The following is a 24,177-nucleotide window of genomic DNA, read 5'->3' as shown; positions in this document are numbered from 1 at the left end:
TAATTTAATTCCTCTGCTTGCCGAGCACAGTTTGACCCCTGTAGCATCATCAAGAATGAAACTCACAAAATGTAGGGGCAGTGGCGATGGCTCAAATGGTTAATTCAATTCAATTCAAGTTTATTTGTATAGCACTTTTTACAATTGACATTGTCTCAATGCAGCTTTACAGAACATAAACATAGAACAAAAGTTTAATATAAAGAATAATATAAAGATTAATTAAGGCTCTGGGTTGTTGATCGGCAAGTCCGGGTTCAAGCCCCAGCGCTACTATTGTGGGGCAATTAAGCAAGCCTCTTAACCCTGATGACTTGAATAAAAGCTTCTTGACTCTCTGCTCCAGGGGTGCTGTCTCTGTGCTCCCACCCCAACCTCCTCAGTTGGGATATGCGATGAAAAGTATTCCACTGTGCAGTAATGTATGTAGCTTCTGAATGGAGTAAATGCTAAGTATTACAGACATGTTTATATTGACATTTTAAACTAATCCAGGATCTAATCACAGTGTCAGAATTATAAATGTTTATATTTTTGGATTAACATAATTTAGTTGATATGTAGTGTACATGACATATCATTGATATCGGCATCAGTCCAGGAGCTGGTACATCACTAATATAAGGCTCCACTTGGTAATACATCAAATAGGCGAGTTTTTATTGGACAATATTTAGTTAGTATTCAACCACACTTTATGTAATATAGTTGTTAATTTCTTTATACTTACCTTATGCTGAATTTGAAGGTTTGTTCATGGTAAATAACGAGTAAAGCAACGTTACGGAAAACGAACCGCAATGTAAATCCCTAGCCTTTGCTTTTCATTAATGCATATGCACTCAGTGTTTTTCCTATCAATGCCATGCTTGTTGTGAATGGAATCTCAGGCCTGAACCACCCAGTAAGTCAATCATTGAGAAACCACAGCAACACCGGCCAGAGACCCAGTCAGAAAGTTATCAATGGAGTATGCCTTAGGCAGGCTCCCAAATAGACCACACTAATGACTAGCGGACTTCAGTTTGGCACAATCAGCTAGGCTGGACAAATGCCTTCTCGATTCATAGACATCGCAGATAAAGCAACTGCTTACCATGTTGATGAACGTTACTGCTAATACAGTCTATAAGGTTCACATGACCGTCTGGCTTTTAACCCAACTCAGCTGACAACGTGCTGTAATTCACCGAACACCCTGACCTACTGCCTAAAATTACATACATTTCTGTCTCTTTCAATTGCTCATAGTGTCTGGATTTCTGTGCTCCTATTGTCTCTTGCTAACACATACACGTTTCAGGAAGTGATTAGCATGCTAGTGTAGCTAATCACTGCTATGTGCTAACATGTATATGAAGTTGCCAATGTATAAATTGCCAAAATTGTTCACGTAATAAAAGAGCTGCAAGATTACAGTCTGGATTCAAATACAGTATCTGGCTTGAAATAAGCAGAAGAAAAATACGGTTGCAAGATGGATCGATGTATGACAAAACTGTAGAAGAGTTCATAGTTGTTTTTGTTGTTTTATTTGAGCCAGATTGGCTTGTGTTGCAGATCATCTGATGTGGCCAATCACAAGTATTTATATAAATGATTTAGCTGAAGGTATCTTAGAGAAAGAAGAAGGAATGTTTTTTTTTTCTGGGACTGAAGAACGAGAACAGTGTTTAAAGACTTTACCAAAAAAAAGTATGTGTTTATTTTCTGCTTTAATTTAAAAATGTTTCAGTCTGTGGCTCTATTCAAAAAGTTGTAACCTTTTCGAAAAAAAAAAACAAAAAAAACATAACCACTTCGAATTGATGTGAATTATTTACAAGCATGAGCTCATCACAAATGGCAAAGCAGTAAATTGCTATCCAGTGATGTTAGTTGCATCTTACATTCGTAAGCAATTTTATATGGCTAGACCACTACACATATTAGTTGAATACTCCTGTAATAAACTGTGTGTGTGTGTGTGTGTGTGTGTGTGTGTGTGTGTGTGTGTGTGTGTGTGTGTGTGTGTGTGTGTGTGTGCGAGTGATCATTCAGCCCTGTCTGGATTTTGCACAATATAAAAAGTTAATTTATATTTAAATGACTAGTTTGTGCTTGATGATTGTTGATTTCAAAAACCTTAGACATTGCACAGAGAGTTATGTAATGTAAACGATTTACTCATCAGCATTACAATACCAGTGAATTTTACATTCCAAAGTGCTGAGACAATTAATAATGTCATTTCTGCTTCCATCCAGGTGATGTCATCACACGGCGCCACACGGTGGAAATGTCCAACCAATACAGAGACCTCCTGACTAAAGCTCTGTACGGACGACTCTTCAGCGTTCTAATCAACAACATTAACTCTTATCTCCAAGGTCAAGATGAAAGCCTTGGGTAGGTTTTATTGTGAATGTTTTCAAGTCGTCGGTCCATTCCAGGAATTCAGAACTGATGAAATGTCTGTGGAATGCTTTTACTGAATTATTTTTTTGTGGATGAATAGCCAGAATAAGATAATAAGTGCTACTAAAAAAAAAAAGTTCAACTCAATTTAAAAAGGAGATTTCAAGTAAATTCAGAAAAAATAGAGTGCTAAAGCATTTGTCTGTGTCTGAATTGTGCTGCTCTGTACAATGCCACAGTACCTGCCGAATTCAATAACAGCTCAGCATCTTTAGCTAGTCTTTAGCAGTTCCTCAACTGTAAAGTATGCAGGAACAACACACTGTCAGCATGACGTTGGCAGAACAGCCTCCGTTCCGTCGATAGCATCAATCATACCAGTAAGTGAAGGTGAAGTTTTACAATAGTTTGCATAACATACATAATGCTTGTTGACTTGCGTGGTTGGGTTATCTGCACTGATGGCCTTGCCCCCTTAACCACTACAATGTCACCAGGACTTTCCTTATCACTACCCTGTCACTGCGTATATGGTATCTACCGCTAAAATATTCCAACTACAATATGTAAGCACGGACTGCTTTATTCACTTTCTCTTCCAAAAAAAAAAATATATATATATATATATTTTTTTTTTTCCCTACTGCAAAATGTACACACATTAGCATACACTTCAGGTGGATTTGCATAACAGTCACACAGAATGCACAAAGGATTTAAGCAGCAAAGTATTTAGTGCTGAATGCTACTTATTGAGGTTTGAATAGCATGCAATTCCTGTTAAAGTATTCTGCGGAATTTTAATAGCTATGAGGACACAATTTCACACACTGTCACATGTTGAAAGTCCTACATGCTGTCTTATTTTCTTGCTCACCCACAAAGCAGTGCACACATAAATTAAACATACACATATTCATTCATGTTCATTCACAGCAAGCACTGAACTTCCACATCCACTTCCACACAGTCATCCATGATTAGCTGGTTATTGTATCTCTCTCCCTCCCTCTCTCTCTCTCTCTCTCTCTCTCTCTCTCCCTCCCTCTCTCTCTCTCTCTCTCTCTCTCTCTCTCTCTATATATATATATATATATATATATATATATATATATATATATATATATATATATATATATATATATATATATATATATATATATTTGTACACATGTGTGTGAAATGTGTCTCTTCCTCTGTGTGTTTCAGAGACCCCTCACTTGAGATCAGCATCCTGGACATTTTTGGCTTTGAGAGATTTCAAAAGAATAACTTTGAACAGGTGAGGATGAGTGCTATGGGTTTTTGATTATTTTATGAATGGGAATGGGGAGGGTGGATGTGGACATAGATGTTGAATATTGTTTTATTTGTAAGAGTATTAAAAATATATTCAAAGTTCTGAAAGTGCTACTGAAAGTGATACAAACTGTTATTTGTTCACATATTAGTAGCTGTAGTCTGCAAGACCTATATCGTCACTATGGTCTTGCTAGACCATGCACGGCTCTTCCCGTTCAGGTTTATTACCTTGTAATAGCCAGACTGCATGCAGCCTTTTCTTTCTTGTCCTACGTCTAGTTTTGCGAGTAAGTTGGTGCAGCTTGGGTTTGTTGTAGGGCTGATGTGCCGATTCAGACCAGAGCACTAATCTATCTTTGAGATCCTGGTGCCACAGTGTGCCTCTTCCCATTGAAAGGTTTTTGTTGTTTTTGTTATTTTTCGTGTGTGAGTAAATGAGAGTGTGTGTGCCCTGCGATGGGTTGGCACTCCGTCCAGGGTGTATCCTGCCTTGATGCCCGATGACGCCTGAGATAGGCACAGGCTCCCCGTGACCCAAGAAGTTCGGATAAGCGGTAGAAAATGAATGAGAGTGAGAGTGTTGTTTATCAGGGTCTGTGTACCTAATGGTCTACATATATAATAAATGAACCTAAGTACATTGTTTAGTGGGACTCTTCTGAACCGAGTAGTGTGTAGATTTGAAATCTCTGAAATAATGAAGTCTGTATTTTCTGTCCTCTAATCTATAGTCTATTTTTAACTTTCTTCGTCAATAAAGTCGACTGATCCCTCCATGGACTTTGATCGAAATCATAAACTTTAAATATCAAACTGGAATCTCAATCTTCTGAGTGGTATGACATTTTCAAATAGTTTCACACAAATGTATGTCCTCTATTGTATAAATTCAGTTCCTAAAGTCTATTGGAAATTTGGACGAATGCATAAACATTCTCATACGAGTCATTCATTTAAGTATATGCTACCTAATGTGATATTTTGTTTAAGGTTTCTGCCTGATATGTTTGTAGAGGTGATGGCTGACACTCATGTCTAGCTACATGACGAGTGAGTAACTCTTTGATTAGTGGTGGTGTTGTATTGTAAAGTGTTTTTTTTTTTGGGGCTAAAAGTTCAGGATTGAACAATACCACAAGCGGCAGCGTGGTTATCTGAATATAGAGTGCGACGGTTTGTAATGCAGAGTTCAGATGGTTGTGTGTGAGTGTATTTTTCAGTCTGTGCTGGCATGACCCTTCGCTGCACTCAGTTGACCCTGCGCCACCAGACACAAAGGAGTCTCGCACACACGTCCAGATTTGGTCTCTAAATCGACAACCATGATTTGGCACTGAATGATTGCATTGTTTGCCTTGTTTGTGCGTGCGCTCGTGTATGTATGTGTGTGCGTGCGCTCGTGTGTGTGTGAGCTTGTGTGTGTACGTGCATTTGTGTGTGTGTCACTGGGATAGAAGCCCCAAATAAGAGCAGGCTGAAAGGTCTGGTAGATTGCTGAGATAGTTACACCAAGCCTGCTGTGCTTCAACATACTGATCTGTCTCTAGGGAATCTGTAAAAGGGGTCTCTATAATTCAGCAGCCTAGAGCCCTCTGCTCTTTGTGTGTGTGTGTGTATGTTAGACTCTGACCGCTATAGTAGTAAAGGTTTCATAGAGGTACTAGTGTTGGTGGAAATCTATGGTAATAAAGCATTAATAATGTATGTTATATAGGAAGCCACATTCGGGAATGGGATGCCACTAAACACCATCTATGGCTCTGAGGGGAAATGATAACTTACTGAGAGGGAATGTTTGGTGTGTAAACAAATTTATAAGGTGCTCTTTCATAAAGCTGTGGCACTGTCAAAATTTGAAGGTAGGCCTCTCAGGATATAAGTAGCTTCTATTTAATAGCTAACTGTTAATTCTAAGTGTTATTTAAATGGATTTTTATTGCTGTTTCTGCTGTATAGAAATGTTTAGTTCTGTATAGAAAATGTCTATGAGTCTCCTTTATTTTTGAAAAAAAAAATGTTCATCTTCAGTCTATTAAAGAGAATCTCACATACACGCATATGTACACTCCTTCACACCTACAGACAATTTACAGTGGCTAGTTTGCCTAGCAGCATGTTTTTGAGAGGTGTGAAAGGTATGTAACCACAGGAAACATATTAGGACAAAGGGACAAGTTGGAAAACCCGGTACAAACCCCTCCAAACAATCGGTATTGCTCAGGCTGTGTGTGTATGTGTGTCTCAGCCCGGATGGTGTAAAGGAGGAATGGCATTGGACAGCCTATTACCCATGATCCCTTGTGTGATCCCTATGTGATGATGTATGTGAGAGGTAGTAACAGGTCATTTGTTCATTTCCTCTGAGGGAGTCAGTGTTCTGACCTTTTAGGGACATAGATCCAGAGAAATGGGGGGCGCTGATATGGAAAAGGTGTGTGAGAGTGTGTGATTGACAGGATTGATGGCAGCAGGTATTTAGGGAATACCATGCATTTAATGTTTGACACTTCTCCCCCACCCACTCCGAAACAGCATGTACATTAATTAGCCTCCGTTTTAATTAGCTGATAATTCTCATTACATTGCGCTAATAGGCAACAAATCCTCTCACAAATCCTGGCTATGTATTACGTGACCGCTGTATGCGTGAGCGTGTTTGTGTGGTGATTTATAAGGAGCTAACATGCTGAGCTCATTAATTAGTGCCATGTGAGCTTGCCTGTCATCCTGTAGGTAGCGGTAATTAACCTCTGTGAGCTCTGGAAAGTGCAATAGCCGAACCTACGGCGAGACCCGGGGGTCAGTCTTACTGTTTGTCATACACTCGTGTAAAGTTGACAACACAGTACAGAGCAGTGTGCACACGGTTTATTCACTAATGAATGCACCGTAGTGCTAATAGGCTTTTCTTTGTGCATCAGAGATGTTCTTTAAAGTGTGTGTGCATGTGTGTTTCCCCTGTGTAGTTGTGCGTAAACATGGTAAATGAGCGGATTCAGCAATACACCACAGAGCTGCTCTTCCAGCAAGAACAGCAGGAATGTCTGCAAGAAGGGGTCGCCATGGAGACCGTCCGCTCCCCTGCCTGTCAGCCTGCACTTGTGGACTTCTTCTATCAGGTACAGAAAGATGTGAAAGAAAGAAAGAGAGAGAGAAACAGAGAGAGAGAGATTGGGTGTATGTTTGTGGGGATGGAGTGAGATAAACATTATGGTGAAAGAGAAACAGAGGTATGGAGTGAATGGGACACTGGGAAAAAGTAGAAAAAGGAGAACAAGGAGAACATAAAAAAACAAGTGGGACATAATGTAGTCTCATAGACAAGGTGACTTGCAAGCTTAACAGAGAAAGGCTAAGGAAAATAATTCATCTGAACCTTAGAAGGGAGAGAGAATGGGAAAGGAACAACGCTTTATTTTCTATCTATTAACCCTTTCTACTCTACATCATTACTTTAAAAAAAAAAAAAAAAACACACAGGCTTCCAAAAGCAAAAATAGTAGAGAAATTAAATTATTAGGAACAAAATGCCACGAGTTCAACTGTCTATTTTAATCAATGGTTAATACATATTTACAACAGCTCATAGCATTTGACTCTTGAATGAATTTATGTTTTTTAATGAATTCTAATGATAAATGCTAATAAATCCTCATAAAATAAGGTGCTAGGTTCTCCCTTCATCTAACAATGTCAAAATCTGGCCATTGGTTTCTTGGCTATATTACAGCTGATAATTACTACACTGGATATTTGGAGAAGAATTGTTTGATTAATGCACTTTCAGTAAATTTGTTAAATCCGGACACTGCAATATGAATAAATTATGACCTATTCTCAGTTCTGCTTACATCACATCACTTTTGGTTAGACATGTGATCAACATTCAGTCAAAATTTGTTTTAATAATTGGCATAAGGGCAAGAACAAAAAAAATGGACACCTGCATTTATTTATTTATTGTTAGCTTTGATCAAAATGGAAAAATCCTCTGAATAACCCCAAGTTCCCAGAGAGGTCCTGAAATATAATAGAATTAAAATGAATTCCCCATTATTCTCTATATATTTTGCAAATTATAGTATATAAGTATTAAGTAATGCTGATCCGACCTTTTAAAAACAGGAAGGTGTTGAGAAGCATGAGAGCATTTGACATGACGTCATCAAGCTGAACAGCATTAACGTTTTTCTTTATTTTATAGGATCATTCAACAAAATGTGTAACATTATGGAACAAATGAGACACATAGTGCAAATGTACCAGATAAACGTATGATAATGGACAAAGAAAAGAGCATTTAGACTGATTTACTAGGTACTTCTCTATACAAAGAGAAGAGGGAACAAACAGTTTAGGCGTAGTGTTTTTTTTTACAGAAATAATTGCCTTATAGTCTATTGCCTACAAATTGCTTTCATATCACAGGAGAATTAAAGCCATGTGCCATGTGATTTATCAAGCGCTTTATCTGCTTCACCCATTTGAAATCCGTTTTATTTATGAAGAATATAGAGATTTTGGATGTTTAACGGATCGTGTTTTGAAAGCTAAACGTAGAGCATGAAAGGAAGCTAATGTAAGAGAGCAGCACAGCTCTGAAGAGATGACCATGTGTGAGGCATAAAGTAGCTATACTGAAAAGTGCTATTTCTGCATTATTATGTAAATAAACTGCTCATTTTATTGGAAAAAAACATCTAAATGAGTTTGAATGGATTTTCATTTACTTGCCTAAGTGGCGAAACCTGGACTCTACTTTTTAAAATAAAAAAAATGATCTTAATTTTCAGGGTGAGTTGGCTTTTAGTTCCCACAACTGAGTTTGTTCTTATTGGATACACATAAAGGAATAAATAAATATCCACAAGACTGGATTGTTTGATATAGGTAAAGATCTCATTTGCACAAATAGAAATTTCATTAGGTGGTGAAATGTATTTCTGGCCCTTTGCTGTTCCAACACACTTCAGGGCATTGCGTTCATTTATGATCAAGAAAATATCGATTCGAAAAAAAAATATTGGTCCAGTGTCCAACCAAAATAATATGTCCACATTAACGAAAAAATGACACCTGGACTGGCATGAATAGTTTAATATAATTGGGGATCATACACACTTTGAAATCAGTGAAGAAGAGTACATGGATGAAGAAACTCAGCAGAATATTGAGGTGTGAGATCATTTTAACAGTTGAAATATTTTATGTATTTCTTTTGGATTCAGAGTGAGACAGTATGAGGTAACCTGTATAGTTCAGGAGGAAACAAATAGCTGGTGATTTGGTGGAACTTTAGCTGCTGTTATGATGTGTATTAATCTGGCAAGGGTTTTGGCAGCGGCACCAATAAGAAGGGCATTATGGTACTCAGGATAAGACAGAGTTAGGTGGCAGAGGCACACAATGTGGAGGCCAGAGAATGCAGTGTTGATGAGAGAACTGTCAGTGAAAACAACACCAAAGTCATTTCTTGTATGAGGAAAATTTGCATCGATCCAATTCAGTCCATAAATCTGTAATAACTTTAACCAGTTAGCATTTCTTTAGCTGAACCTGTGTTAAGTTTAACTAATCAGGGTTCATGCAGGACTTCAGGGTTAAAGACATTCTAGCAAATATGCATATAAATTATGAAAATAAGGGAACCAGGAACAGATCCCTGGGGGATACCTCGAGTAGCCAGCAGTGTATGATTTATGTTTATTACACCAAGAATCAAGGATATAAAATCTGTGTTAAATGAAAGAATAAATGATTGAATTAATTAATAAATATGCCAAAAATAAGCAACATTGAAATGGAAATTAGGAGTTTTTGTAAACATGTTGTTATTTACATATCGATGAACACATGTAAGTTCCATCCAAAAATATTGTATGAATTTATTCAGGACTTTATAGTGATTCAAATCTCAAAAAAGCTGAATAGGGTCAAAGTGATTTGAATTGTCAGGTAACACTATATATTTCAGCTCTCAAAGTGTACCTTAATGACAGGAGAAATAGAATTAGGAGCCATAATTAGTCTTAAAGGGAACCGGTACACCTAGTACATTAGAATAACATAGCTGTATTGAGAAAAGATCTCAACTAGATCAGTTTTCAAACAAGAGGTGGCTTGCGTTAGAACATTATCTTTAGGGAGAATTAACTTCAGAGCTCAGTGTACTTCTGATATGCTAGAGTTACATAATGGTAATGATAGGTTATAGCTAAGCTGAGTTAAATGAATTGGAGAAATGTGAGCACCTCTAAAAGAGTCATAAGCACTTGTCATATGGTGGAAACATACGGTATAAATCATTGTACAGTATAATGTGGGTTTGAATAAGTGTCAGTCAGCTGGCAGTTAGTTTTATATTCTTTAGCTTGAGTTTCATGTTAAAAAAGAAATCTTATCAAACAAACATCCATGACACCAGAATGACATATATCGAACCATATGTTTCCTATAATGCTATAACACTTTACTGTAAGTGTGTTACACTGACCTGTGGTGTAGCATGAGAAAAAGGATACAGTGGCTGGCTTGACATGTCTCCGAGGAAGCATGTGTTCGCCTTTCTACATTACTGACATAATTTTTTATTACCGGGTAAGAAGAACAGTACAGTAACTACATTTCTTCTTTCCTGTATTTTTAAAGCAAGTGTTGACAGAAAGCAGCAGCCAGGCCATCACCCATGCCGTTCAGCAGGGGCTCATCCAAATACATAAGTGCGAGGAAGTGTTTAGTCATAAGGATTTTGCCAGGATTCTGTAAACAACAGTGACATAATTTGCAAGACAATTTTACATGTAATTGTGACTGGAGAGATTTGCTTTCTCAGACAGGTTATTTTACCAGCACAGAACCGGGTACTTCAGTGTCATCATGACTCAGTAATGTATGGCTGTGCTTACTGCCAGCTTTATTATAGCACAGTGACTCACACACACACCCACACCCACACACAGACACACACACACACACACACACACACACACACACACACACACACACACACACACACACACACACACGTCCACGTACCCTCTCAGAGTAGTTAAGTAAATCTTTGGGGTGATGATGCTGTTAGCCTTTTCTGAGATGACTATTTTATGAGTCATATAACTGGTCCAGGCTTTTGTAAACTTAAGAGTGACACAGCATTCTTCACACAAAACACTCAAACACTCCTCCTCTCTGCTCTATTACTCACACTTCACTCCTCCTCCCACAGCCCAGACACATATGCACACAAACACATGCGCCCGCACGTGTGCCGTTTTCATATGGCCTCTTCCGTGTTGAATGAAGCATTTGCTTTCCAACATCCTTTTTCCCATTGACGCCTATCTCACAATGTGCTCTTTATTGCTGCGTGGCTGGTAGCCATCCGGAATCTGTTCTGTATCTTGCATAAGATTCGATGTTTGCACAAGACAAAGCATTGTTTTGTGTTTTATAAGAAAGCTTCCATATGGTGTGTGTTTATAGAGCCGTGTGTCCTGCATGGCAGGGAGGTGCTGATAGGAAATTGGGAAAGAGAGGAATTTGGTATAAGCACACAGAAATATGGATTCGGTTAGATTGTAGATAGTCAGTACTCCTTAGTGTATATTAGTGAATGAAATACAAAGCACTGAGTGTATCTGTTTGATGTGTGTGTGGGTGTGTGTGGGTGTGTGTGGGTGTGTGTTTATGTGCTGCAGAAGCCTCAGGGTATGCTGTGTGTGCTAGATGAGGAAAGCCAGTCTCTGAGACCATCTGAACTCAACCTGTATAAGAGACTCCAGGCCCAGCTGGACTCCACTGCTAGTGACGTCGTTTCACTTACTACCAAGGATGGAAACGGCAACCCCCCACCAAAAGATCAGGGCCCGTCTTTTACTGTCGCACATTATGCCGGAAAGGTGAGCGGAGATCTGTAAAATATATGAAAACAGTGCTACGTCTTGTGCTTATGGCAGTCTCTTGCTTTGCAGATGAGCTATGACCTCACAGGATCATTGGAGAGAAACAGGGATGCTCTGCCTCAAAACATCCTGTTTGTTCTCAAATGTAAGTGCTGCACCGTGTGAGCCACAAAGGTCCACAAACATGTACTGATGTAGATGATTCCTTTTTGCTGCTGTAAGTGTTCTGTTTATTATTCTCCTGTAGTCCTGCAAGCACTTTGCATCCCACGCAGGATCTTTTTAATTACTGGTACAACAGATTAATGGATTTTCCCTCTTTGTTTCTTCTCACTTAATACAATTGAACTCTGTTGCAGCTTTGCTTTTATAGCATACATGTGTTGTTATGGAGTGGTAGCAACGGTAAAAAGAACAACAGCAGAACAAACAGTAACGTAAATTCAAATACAGTGGTGATGTCACTGGTATGACATAGAGTTTACACAGACTTTACAAGTACTTTGTCCTAGTCTGACTTTGATAGACTCCAGGTTCTCTGTGACCCTGTGTAGGATAAATGCTACAGAAAATGGATGGATGGATGGATGGATGGATGGATGGATGGATAGATAATATTACTGACATTGTTCGTTACCCTTAAGTACAAGAATATTGGATGAGTGTCGGTAAGGAATGTATGCATCCAGTATATTCATTAACAGAATTGTTTCAGGATGACTCAAGATGCAACACTACATCCTGTCTACTAATATATTTTGCACTTTCTCTATCAACTGGAGAAAATGGTGTTTTTCATTTATTAACCAGATTTTCTGTTTTATGGAAGAGAATGTGCATCTCATACATACATACATACGTGCATATATGCAACATGTGTTATAAATAAGCCTTTCATTTATCCAGTACAAGCTTTAGAAATTCAGACTTTTCCAAAACGTAAGTTAAGCCTTTTTCGTCATTGGGCTCAAGAGTCATTTTATAATGATTTGTATAGATGTGTGTAAGCGTGTCCATGTGTGCCTGTGTGTGCTGTGTGTGTGTGCTCAGTAATGATTGGAGTCAATTATCACTGGCGCCTGGCAGAATAAGGCTCCAAAGTCACGTAACCCTTATGTTTATTTTCTTTTTCTTTTTACAACCCTCTCTTTTTCATTCGTTTCTTGGAGCAGCCAGTGAGAACGTGCTCGTCCATCAAATGTTCCAGTGTAAGCTGACTCAGACAGGCTCCCTGGTGCCTCCAAACCAGCGGCTGCAGCTGCGCAGGTCCAAAGGAGCTTTGCTTCTGCACATGCCGAGCTCAACCAGCACGCCTAGACACACACAGAAATATCTGGAGCTAAAAAAGGTACTCAGAAGATTAGTAATCTTGTTTCATAGACTGTGGTTATTTCTTCAAACAGACTGTCACCATTTAACCATATAACCGATTTAAGAAATCCAAAAGTCAACAAAATATATATGGGAGTCCATTCTGAAGGATTATATTGTTAGGGCAGTGCTGTTTTATGGCTTTGTGAATGCACAAAATGCACAAACACACATAAGACATTCACAAACAAGCCAGGATAAGCCGATAAGCAGGCTTGGTGCCGATGAGCTGGTGGTGCCTTTCTAGCTCTGAGGTGAGTCTCAGTATTTTTAGCTTATCGAGCGTACAAAGGGAAGTGGCCTAAGTTAGGCCTTGTTTTCGCAGATACACTCCTATAGTTTTATTGATCTCTTTTCCTACTGCAGTAGCTAGCCCATTCATAACACATGCTTCTTGCCACCAAAGAAGGTTGTCTAGTTGTCCTAGTCTTCTTCTGTATATCTTTCACATTCTCTCACATCAAAACAAATCTATTTCTAATCTTCTGTCTTCTGTCATTCTTCTTGTCAACTTTCCCCGTATATTCAGAGGATATATACAGTATATGGGCACTGGGCCATGAGTGAGTAGGCTCCGTATGAGCTGCACAGTTGAGCTGTCTAGCTGGCTCAGGCTTATGTAAGCCATTCAGAGCGTAAGCCGGTAGCTCACCTTCCAACCCTCCACTGCATGAAAAACAAACCCACCGTCTCGCACTTACATAAGCACTAGTTATGCTCACAAGGCACCATGGGAACGCTAATGTGAAGTACCATTATGGTGTTTTTCTCCAGAGGGATAATAGACGGCAAAAATAAATGGTCTGGGTTAGTTCAGCTAATGGCATTTAAGTGAGATACGGTGAAGAAGCTAGAATGTTGATGCTATGAAGTTTTCTTAGATGCTGCATCAAGGTTTAGCTTCTATTTTATTAGCTAAACCTATTGCAACGGTATAATTACCCTGTTGCAATAGGTTTAGCTTCTATTTTATTAACTAAACCTATTGCAACGGTGTAATTATACTGTAGATATAAAATTGTCAGCAGTCTGTCAGTTTCTATACATAATATGTATATTTGTGGAAGGAGTCTTCAGTGTCAGAACAGTACTAGAAATAGTCAGAGCTAAAGCTGATCCTTTAAAAAAAAATTCCAACACTGGAAATTGTTAGTGTGGATTTTGGGGGGTTTCTATTTACATGGCAAGCTACATTTGTAAATAAGGAAAGAAAGAAAATGACTTTTTATAAAATAATTATTTATTGATGCTTTGTTCACAACATTAAATGTGTATGTTGTTATTCTTTAATCAATCTTTGCCAAATTGCTGTGGTATAATTGTAATAAAACACTTTGGGATGTACTGTTCATTGGAAAATAACAGGGTGGTAATTTCCTTTTATTTGTGTCAGGCCACATCACACCATCTTGATGATTATTTCCTTGTAATGGTTTAATTTCATAGTGCTGGTTGAGTTATTTGTGTTTGTGTGTGCATCTATGACTCTGAACTGTACACTAGTACTTTATGGAATCCATCTTCTCCAGTCCACCCCAGCTTTAGTTATGTTAAGGCTCCATTCTTGTCCCTCTGCCTGTTTTTCTTATATGTTCACAGAGCACATGTACAGTATGTGTGATGGTCATTCTTGTGTGTGTGTGTGTGTGTGTGTGTGTGTGTGTGTGTGTGTGTGTGTGTGTGTGTGTGTGTGTGTGTGCAGCTCATGAAGAAGAAAGGAGCCACATCGTTCATACAGAGGCTGGAGCGTTGTGGCCCGGTCACTGTGGCAGTGCAACTAAGGGTGAGTTTTCTAACATGACTATTTTTTTAAGTAGCTTTATAGCTCATCTAGTCTGTGTACGCGATATCATTAAACGGTGCTTTTGGCACGAAGCCAAAAAATGACTAAATCGTTCTACCAGGAACAATATAGTTCCTGTGGTTCATTTTTATGAATTAGAAAACAGGCTGCTGCCTATCTAAATATAACTCCCAGTGTGAACATCATTATGTAATTTACTCGCAACCAGAGAGGCCTGCTTTCTGACATTCCGCTTGTGTTCTTTTCTAGTATTGGCCTTGTGGGCTTAGCAGTGTGGTTTGTGGGTGGTGAGAGTTTTTGGACTGTGCGTGTGCCTGTGTGGGGGTGTGTATGTGGGAAGGAGAATGAGTCTGTGGTTTTGGATACTAGCGTGATATGTTTAAAGCTAGAGAAGTAGTATCCGGCTGTAGCGGTAGCATTTTTTTGTCCGTTATAAACCTTGTGGGTCCAGCCATTTGTGGGCAGTGCGCATGCCTGTGTGTGTGGGTGAGAGAACGAGTTTGTGGTTGTAGATGGTAGTGTGAGCCATATGAATGAGCGGTAAACAACAGTAACGGTGTGTCTATGCGTCACACATACGCACACCATTACAGAGTGGGCTCTCACTGCAGTCTGATGTCAACACACACAGTCTGCCCTTTTCCCATGCAAAGAGCCCTTTGTGTTTTTTGAGCATGTTGAGGAGAACACACCCACTTAATAAGACTACATCACATCATTAACACACACACATTCACACACACACACGGTCCAAATGATCTCATTTCCATCACTGCAACACATTTTGTCCTGCATATCAGCGATGACGCAAAAGTGAGTGTGTGCCAGGCATACAGAGTTTCACTCTTTCTTTCGTGGCTTGTACAAAAAAAAAGTAGCTCTTTAGCCATTGACATTTTGTTTGTTGTTTCAGTGCCTCAAAGTACAATGACAGATTGTAGAAAATATTAAAACAATTCTAAATGATGTCAGATCAATATCTGGCTTTCGTCAATGACTGTTACTATGCATGAATAAGATATCTGTGTCTGTTGTTGTCAGTGTCACTGCGGTTATGGTTGTTTATCTGTCTGGATGATTGGCAGTGTTTGTGTGCTAAGCCTGCTATATTGTTGCTTCCTGTATCACTCCTTTATTGCGTGTAGCACACTGAAATGTCGAATGTATGACGGCACGCATGCTGTCTCAACACCGAAGCATATGACATCATCATTCTGAAGAACGGACTGTGATTAATTCTTTAGCCAAAAGAAAAAGTAACCAAAGCCAGTGAGACTGACCTGGATGCATCAAGCGTTATGGTATATTTTAAACATTTTTCATTTCTGTCTTTCTCTCTCTCTCTCTCTCTCTCTCTCTCTCTCTCTCTCTCTCTCTCTCTCTCTCTCTCTCTCTCTCTCTCAGAACTCTCTATCAGAGATCAACAGTAAACTCCAGCTCAGCACTCCTCACTTTGTGCACTGCGTGAGGCCCAACAGCTCAGGCCAGGCCGACGCCTTCGACAGCTCCCTGGTGTCCACTCAGCTGCAGTATGTGGGAGTTCTGGAGATGGTGCGCATGATACGCTACGGTTACCCAGTGCGCATGCCCTTTACTGGCTTCCTCACCAGGTACAGTACATCACTTACACTGCCAAATATGACCTGGAGATGGTCCTCTAGAAAATCTTGCATTGATATTGTCATGCATTCTATATGATATGTATTATTGAATGTACTAGGAACCGATATTCTTTGCTCTGTTTCATGGTGCATTGTGGGAAAGCTTACTCTGCTCCACTTTGTTCTGGGAATATAATGTGCATCATCTAGGTCTTTAGCGAATGCTATTTTTGTATAGAAGTATTTTCTTTTACTTCTACTACTACCACTCTACTACTACTACTACTACTACAACTACTACTACCAATACCACTGCCACAACCACCACTACTACAATTAGCACCACCAGCTTTTTTAAATACATGGAAGCATTAAAAAGGTGTATACCAATATAGGTATGGTTAGGGACAGATTTTGAAATCCAGTCGTCCAAATGTTTTGGTGCCAACGGCTTTCACTTGGCAGCTTACCGATTCCTTTGTATCTTTGTAGACTTCACCCAGCGTGTTGTCTCCTAGCTGGCGCCCGCTCCTTGCTTTGTGAGTGTACATAAGGCTAATGCACAGGATGAGAGAACGTGAGCGGCTACAGATTGAGCAACTGTACATTAAGACTCTCGGCTGCTGACCTGCGCAGGGGTTTCCATGCACTCAGCAGAGAGGACACTCTATTAAATGTTTAGCTTAGATTTCAACTGTCCGGGTCAGGTGAGGTCAGGCAGCACCAAAACCCAGCTGCATTTAGACTTCAGTTCCTTCCTGGTTTGTTTAGCTGTAGCAAGACACATTGTGTGGGTGGTTGCATGGAAGTGTGGGTGGATGTGGGGTGGGTGGAAAGGTACTGTGAGTAATGGCGTGAAGGTCTCAACTGGAGCAGCTCGTTTACAGTGTATCAGCGATCAGCCTGGAAATGGATGGGCTTGGGGAGTCTCTGGCTGTGAGAGGTCAGCCTGTTCTGAGGGACAAAAGCATAAGAAAGAAAGTGATCTAGGCTGAAGCTTAGGAAAGGTGAGGCTTAAAAAGTGCTGATAGAGGTGTAATTGCAGTAAAAGCTCCGTGTTCCCACTTGTGAGGGGAAGAGTGGATCACTTCATTCTTTCTGTCAGCTTGGGTGCAATGTGACTCTGCTCTCATCATCTGCCAGAAACACAATGCCCCATCGCCGTGTCACATTGACATCTCACTGTAAAGCTTCCAGACTTTTCTTACAAGGACTATAATATTCCTCTCTTTATTGTCAGTCTAATTTTATTTCCTTTCTCTCTTCCTTCCACTCTCTCAGTACTATATTTTCGTCTACATTTTTATATCTTTTTCTTTCACCTAATACAGTTTTTCTGTTTTGTTTTGGGTTTTTTTATTTAATGCATTGTTTTCTTCACTTCCATTTCAATCATTTCTGCCCTTTTTCTTAAATGTTCTTTTTAATGTGTTTTTTTTTTTTTTTTTGTCATCTCTGTCATGTCATTTTTTTCAACACTGGGTGCCTGCTAGCTGTACTGTACTGTATCTGTCTCTCAATCGCACTTTTTTGTGTGTGACTGATTAACAGACTACGATAACATTCCAATAAGACAATGAATTGGGACAATTCTGGTCACATGAGGCTGAAAGATTCCACTACTTTGTTGTAAACATCATGAATCTTTCAGAGTGGAAGAGAAAGAGAGAGAGACAGACAGACAGACAGACAGACAGACTGGAAAATTTAGGGAGACAGGCATTAAGGGACAAAGAGTAATGAGGAGGAGGGACAGATCGTGTCAGACACTTTAGCTGGCTGGCCCGTCTTTAGTCTGAGCCCATGTTGACCCTGGATTAAATAACTCAGACGGTCTTGTGACTGTGATTGTTTTGAGACCGAAGATCGCATAGTTCAGATAATTGCTGATGTTGTGACTGTATGAAATGAAGCATTTGTTATCTGATAAGCTTAGGGGTTTTTTTATGCCGAGAGGTCAGAATGCTTTAAAGGTCAGTTGTGTAATTTCAAATTAGATACGCTTAAGAATTATTACGGCAGTAGTTCCTACTTCTCCAGTATATTAATTACCATTTTATGTTACGTGCGAACTCGAAATTAAACGACTAGTAGTTTAAGTGTGGAGCTGTTTTGTCACGTTGAATAGCTAGAGACAGGTGGAGTTATGCATTTTCCTTTTGGTTTTTTCCCCAAACTATAGAGTTAAACTATAGAAATTTGTTCTTTAACTACAGAGATAAGCATGACCTGTTGCCTGTGAGAGGCTTGCTGAATGATATCATTCCAAGCTCACAGCTTGTTTTCGTTTGAATGTGAAAGTGTGCGTGTGTTAATGAGTGTGAGAGTGTTAGCATTACAATAAGGCTGCAGCAGGCCAGACAGGGTGAGAGAGCTGGTGCAGAGGCAGACGGCGAGAGAAAGGCCAGCCAATTGTGATGGAAATGTTGCACTTTTTTTTTCTTGAGGATACATCACTTCACGTCGAGGGAAGGGTTATGTTCAGATTTTTTAACTGTTAAGGGTTCTCTCTTGAGCAGGCTTTGTTTCTTTGGCCTCTAATTCAAGTCACAGAAGATAGCATTTGTTTCTAATGCAGTTATTAATGTATTCAGAAGAACTGACGAAGCTGGCAGATGTGCCTGACAAAGCCGTATCCATTTATTAAAGAATGGATTATTGAAAATTGTAGATACTAAAATAAAAAATAAATAGATACTTAACAGAGTAGTCAGTAATTAACAGATATGTTAAAAAGCTTTTTTTTTTGTTTGTTTGTTTTTCTGCCGCAGATATCGAGAGCTGGTGGACACCACACTGACACATGGAAAGAAAATATCCGCTGAGGAGAAATGCCGCCATGTTCTCCAGCATTGCAAACTCCAGGGATGGCAGGTGAGTAGGTGCACTGTCACTTTCAGCACACCTGAGTCCCACATCCATGGATCATTTTAAAATGTGTCCATCTGGCTTTCAGTTGGGAAGCAGCAAAGTGTTCCTGAGGTACTGGCAGGCTGACCACTTGAACGACCGCTGCCATCAGCTGCACAAGAAGATCCTTACCTGCCAGAAAGGTAACATCATTTGGCACAGTTTTTTTCTCTCCTTGTCTATTTTTCTATTTCGATCACTATAGTGTATGACCGTGTGTGAACATGTGCGTTACAGTGGCACGTGGCTGGCTGGTGAGGCACCATGTACGGGCCAAGCTGAGCTATCAGAAAAGAGAGCAGTGCAATGTACAACGGTTCCTGCAGGGGGCAGAAGACCTGGGCTTGCGTGCCTACGACAGTTTGGTCATCCAGAACGCAGCTGATATTGCACGAGAGAGCGATCGTCTAAGGGGCCATGTCGTCACGCCACCGCTGGGGGAGAGACCCGAACCTGTGGGAACCGAAGACGACTCACCCAGGAGGTGAAGCACTGCTTACATGACACTACCAAATATAAACACACATGTATATCATTGTAAAATCTTTATATTCCCAAAATGTCCATTATCCAGCTGTGAATTATTCTGCACCTAATCTTCTATTACTGTTTACTATACTAGCAAAATATTGAGGTTATAAAGAAATATTTCACTCTTGACACTTTAAATATCTTTTGGATCATTAAACAGCATTAACCCCTTAGTTTAGTACTATAGCTATTTAGGGTTTTATACAGACAGATCATTAACTGTTATCAATTATTTGGCATATACAGTGTAAGTTATCAATATCCAGTTTTCTTTATTTCTTTTAAGTGACTTTATTCGTTTCAGGACCACAGTTTATTGAAGGGTTTACAGATTGTCCATGTCCTTTTTGTCCAATATTTTGAAAGAATGTGTCATAATGTGTATACAGAAGCTTGCATAAGTGTTCACCCTTTTGTCCATACAGGGGGAACTGGAATAAATATTTTACATTACAGTTATACTTTATAATTATTATACGTCACAAACCTACACAAAATATCCCAGAGTTTTGAAGTGAGATGAAAATAAATGTAGTTATTTAATAATAAGTAAAAGTGAAGCCCTAATTCTATTACTGTGAAACCCCAGAATGTTATCAGGAGTCCACCTGTGTGCAAATGAATAGACCTGTTTCTAGAAAACAGCCTTATTAATGTCAAATCAATCTCAGGTCAAAAAGAATTTTGCCTTTTAAAACACCTTGCAGGATGCCACTAAACCCATTTTTAAAAATTTGGTATATTGACATGTTAGACAAAGAGAATTAGCCAAAATAGCAACTAAGAGACCAAATATAACAGTGATGAAGCTTTTGGGCCTTTTGACATCCGGTCACTTCATGTGTTTTCTCTGATCCGATAGCTATCTGATTTGTTAAAACTCTTTCATTTACATTAGGTCACATAACTGCGTCTTGGCGAATCGGATATCAATCTGATCTCTCTGCTCCCGCCCAAAATGCAAATATATTTCACCTCATTTCCGGCGTAATTGAAATGGAACATGCTATGGTGTATGTGGTTGCTACAAAAAACAGAATTTACTGTTTGCTGCATTTTGGCTGGCTGCAGCAGTGCATTTTAAGACCAAACGAGACACCTCGGTGAAAGATCGGAGCCAGCGCTGGTGGGAAAACATGTTTGTTTCTGGCGCGAGGCAGGACTCACGAGTCACAGTGATGTACTTCCGTTTGGGAGGAGTATAGCGCTGACGTATGTGGCTTGAACAACCACATGCATTTACACCTGTAATGTTTCATCTGAAATGCGTCCCAGACCACCTCCTGAAGTGGTTTGAGCGATCGGATTTATATCCGTCTCGAAAACATTTCGGAAGGCATTTAGACCTGGTCTTTTTATGATCGGATAGCTATCGGATCACAGAAAACGTATGAAGTGACCAGGTGTAAAAAACCCCATAGAGATTCACAGACCATATGGAAGTTTGAAATGTGGTCAATTTTAAGACATGGGAGAAGGTTTGAGATTTTTTTGGCCTTATTATTACCCTGAGAAGATCATGCACACAATTGCACCTTGTTTGGCTGCTATAAAAGTGTGCACTTTTCTGGAAAGTCTTTCCACTAGTTCCACTAAAGCATGACTTTGGGGATTGTGCCCATTCAGCTACAAGAGCAATAGAGAGCTTGGGCACTAATGTCAGACAAGGAAAGCGTCAAAATCAGTCAATATTCCAGTTCACTCCAGAGGTGTTCAGTGGGGTTGAGCTCAGGGCAGGACACTCGAGCTCTTCCACACCGACCATGACAAACCATGCTTTTATGGATCTTACTTCATTTACAGAGGCATTGTCATGCTAAAAAGGTTTTTGGGGCTCTTTAGCACCAGTAAAACAAAGTATTATTGCTAAACCACACAAAGACTTTTTAGACATTTTAACTTTGTGGCAACAGTTTGAGGAAAAAAACACATATGGTTGAGATGGTCAGGTGTCCACATACTCTTGACCATATAGTGGATACAGATTATAGTGGAGAGCAAGAACCCTATGATAGTAATAATATACGACAAGTAAATTTGCCTTTGTTGACACTTTTTATCTGGTCTCTGTGAATAAAAGTGAATTTTATGAATCATTAAAAAAATTGTCATTCTGTAGAAAACCAAGTTAAAGCCAGGGGGAAGTTTAGAAAGAGAATTATTTATCACCACCAATACACAGTCAGTCAGTCAGTCAGTCAGTCAGTCAGTCAGTGAGAGTACAAACAAGAATAATGTAAGTATATAATATAATAATACAGGGCTGTCAAGTGTCACGCATTGAGAGTGACAGTCACGCATTTGGGTCTTTTCTCCCGCTCTCCGCCACACATCGTATTTCTCACACAGAAAAACTTTTTGACTATTTATCATATATTTAATAAGCCGCAGCGCCCAAAATGTATTAGTCCGCACCGCTGCCACTATGGAACCGGGCAGGAATCAAGCGCGTCTCAGTTCTTAGTCGAGCCTGACACTTATCAGCCGATCAAAAAAAGAGGCTACACAATAGCCAATCAGAAAATAGCACTATCTGGGAAAGATTTAACGCAACAACCAATGAAAAAAATTGGGGTTTGGGAGGGGTGTGTGTGTTGATGTCACGCTTGCCTGTCTTCAAAACTTGAGAGCCCTGATAATAATATAAGTATAGGCATGTGCAAACACATTTTGCTCATCACCTTGTCAGTTAGAGCAGGCGTAGCACCAAAGTCGGATTTCAAACTTATCATCATCACCAGATCACTGTCTTAATCACATAAAAGTGTCAGCATTAGATGACAGACACGCGCACTAATAACACACAAACATTTTTCTCGCGAATGATCAGATTCCTGTCCACTTTTACAAACAAAACATTTTGTATTTTGAGACTAAAGAAACTAAACATATGAACACACAATAGTTTCTGTCTCTTTATTTCTCTTTCTCACTGTTTGGTCAAGATGACTAACACTTCTGCCAGTCAGTTTGGGAAATCTATTTATAGTATCAAGTCCTTACAACCCCCACAACACACCACACACACAGCTCTCAGCACACACACACACACACACACACACACACCCCTCCCCAGGGACCAACAGATGGAGGTCTCAGATTAAAGGACAAAAATCAGTGTGCATATCATGCTAAGGAAAGCTGCTTAGAGTTTAATCAACAGATAAGCTATTTAGCCATTCATCAAGCTTCACAGCACATTCCATGTTGCTCGTTTTATATACAGTTACTGAAAGGCTTGCACTAGCCAAAAGAAGTTTGCTAGTTTGACAGGACTTTGTAAATCCCAGTATTGATTTCATTAGTGCTAAATTAGCATGCTAATCACCTCTAGTGCCTGTGTCACACTGACATAGGCTTACAGTATATGCCTCTGCTGAAATCACAATTATATAACAATTAGTGACACAAAATCATTTCGAAAATGAAATCATTGACGAATCATGCCTTTAATGTCCGAATGAGTAAGAATTACAGAATAAAATTACAGAGTAAAATTGCTGTCAGTAAAAGGAGGAGTTAATTTCATTTACATACTGTGATTTAATTAACTCTGCACATCTGTATCTTTCTCTCAGGCCTGTAGAGAAAAGCGGGAGGGTGAACGACGCTGAAGGCCGTACCGGGAGCCGTCCTATCAGACACTTCCGTTCCAGTTCTGTGCCTATCCCCCTAGTCATAGACAACTTGGTACATTCCGGCATCGGGCCATCAATCAAACCGGCCTTTCAGTCTGTAACTCACAGCAGTGAAGAGGGGGGTAGCGGAGGACTCTCGTCACCACGGAAACAACCTCCTCCCAAACCAAAAAGGGACCCTAACACCCGTCTGAGTGCATCCTATGAGGCAGTGAGTGCTGGCCTGAGCATTGCTCCTAAGGACAGTCCTGCTGACGGCCAAGTCTCACCCTCAGGAAGCCCGCCGAAAACACAGCTATCTCCCAGTGACCGTATGTACAGAATGCTTACAGTGCCATGTACCAGCTTAGTGGTTAATAACTAGTTAATGATTTAGCTTACTCTACCTGAGGAGATCTTTTTAGTATATACTTTAATAAGCCTGGATTTAATACTCAAAAAAGTAAAAAAGAATGCAGGTCAGAAAGACACTTTTAATCTAAGAGTAACAAGAAGAAATAAGACTGGTAAAATACTTTGTTCTGTAAAATATGTTCTGTATATTCAGTTTAGCACAAAATTGTACTTTCAATCCAATTTTCTGAAAGCAGTTTATTATTTATCTTTAATGAGCTTGGTTTAACTAATCTAAAAAAAAAAAATGTGGACCTGAGAGTAACAAGCTGAAATCATATATTCATAGATTTCTAAATATTTAGTCTTTGTAATGTTGATTATAGTCA

At 39.5% G+C, this 24,177-nt stretch overlaps 1 protein-coding gene across 4 annotated transcripts in view; it reads left to right on the top strand.

Annotated features, from left to right (window-relative positions):
* myo16 (myosin XVI) overlaps window positions 1-24,177 on the top strand; it is a 119,706-nt gene that overhangs the window by 77,894 nt on the left and 17,635 nt on the right. For all 4 annotated transcript variants that reach the window (XM_027164642.2, XM_047815215.1, XM_027164639.2 and 1 more), the window contains exons 20-31: window positions 2,247-2,388; window positions 3,607-3,679; window positions 6,666-6,818; window positions 11,397-11,597; window positions 11,670-11,745; window positions 12,773-12,948; window positions 14,674-14,754; window positions 16,180-16,385; window positions 19,148-19,250; window positions 19,333-19,429; window positions 19,524-19,770; window positions 23,396-23,766. In XM_027164642.2, coding sequence (XP_027020443.2) covers window positions 2,247-2,388; window positions 3,607-3,679; window positions 6,666-6,818; window positions 11,397-11,597; window positions 11,670-11,745; window positions 12,773-12,948; window positions 14,674-14,754; window positions 16,180-16,385; window positions 19,148-19,250; window positions 19,333-19,429; window positions 19,524-19,770; window positions 23,396-23,766 — 1,926 coding nt within the window. The remainder of the gene's footprint in view (window positions 1-2,246; window positions 2,389-3,606; window positions 3,680-6,665; window positions 6,819-11,396; window positions 11,598-11,669; window positions 11,746-12,772; window positions 12,949-14,673; window positions 14,755-16,179; window positions 16,386-19,147; window positions 19,251-19,332; window positions 19,430-19,523; window positions 19,771-23,395; window positions 23,767-24,177) is intronic.

Source organism: Tachysurus fulvidraco, chromosome 6 (genome assembly GCF_022655615.1).
Source record: "Tachysurus fulvidraco isolate hzauxx_2018 chromosome 6, HZAU_PFXX_2.0, whole genome shotgun sequence".
Taxonomy (NCBI): Eukaryota; Metazoa; Chordata; class Actinopteri; order Siluriformes; family Bagridae; genus Tachysurus; species Tachysurus fulvidraco.
Note: the sequence above shows the minus strand (reverse complement) of the source record. Positions and strands in the feature narration are given on the sequence as shown.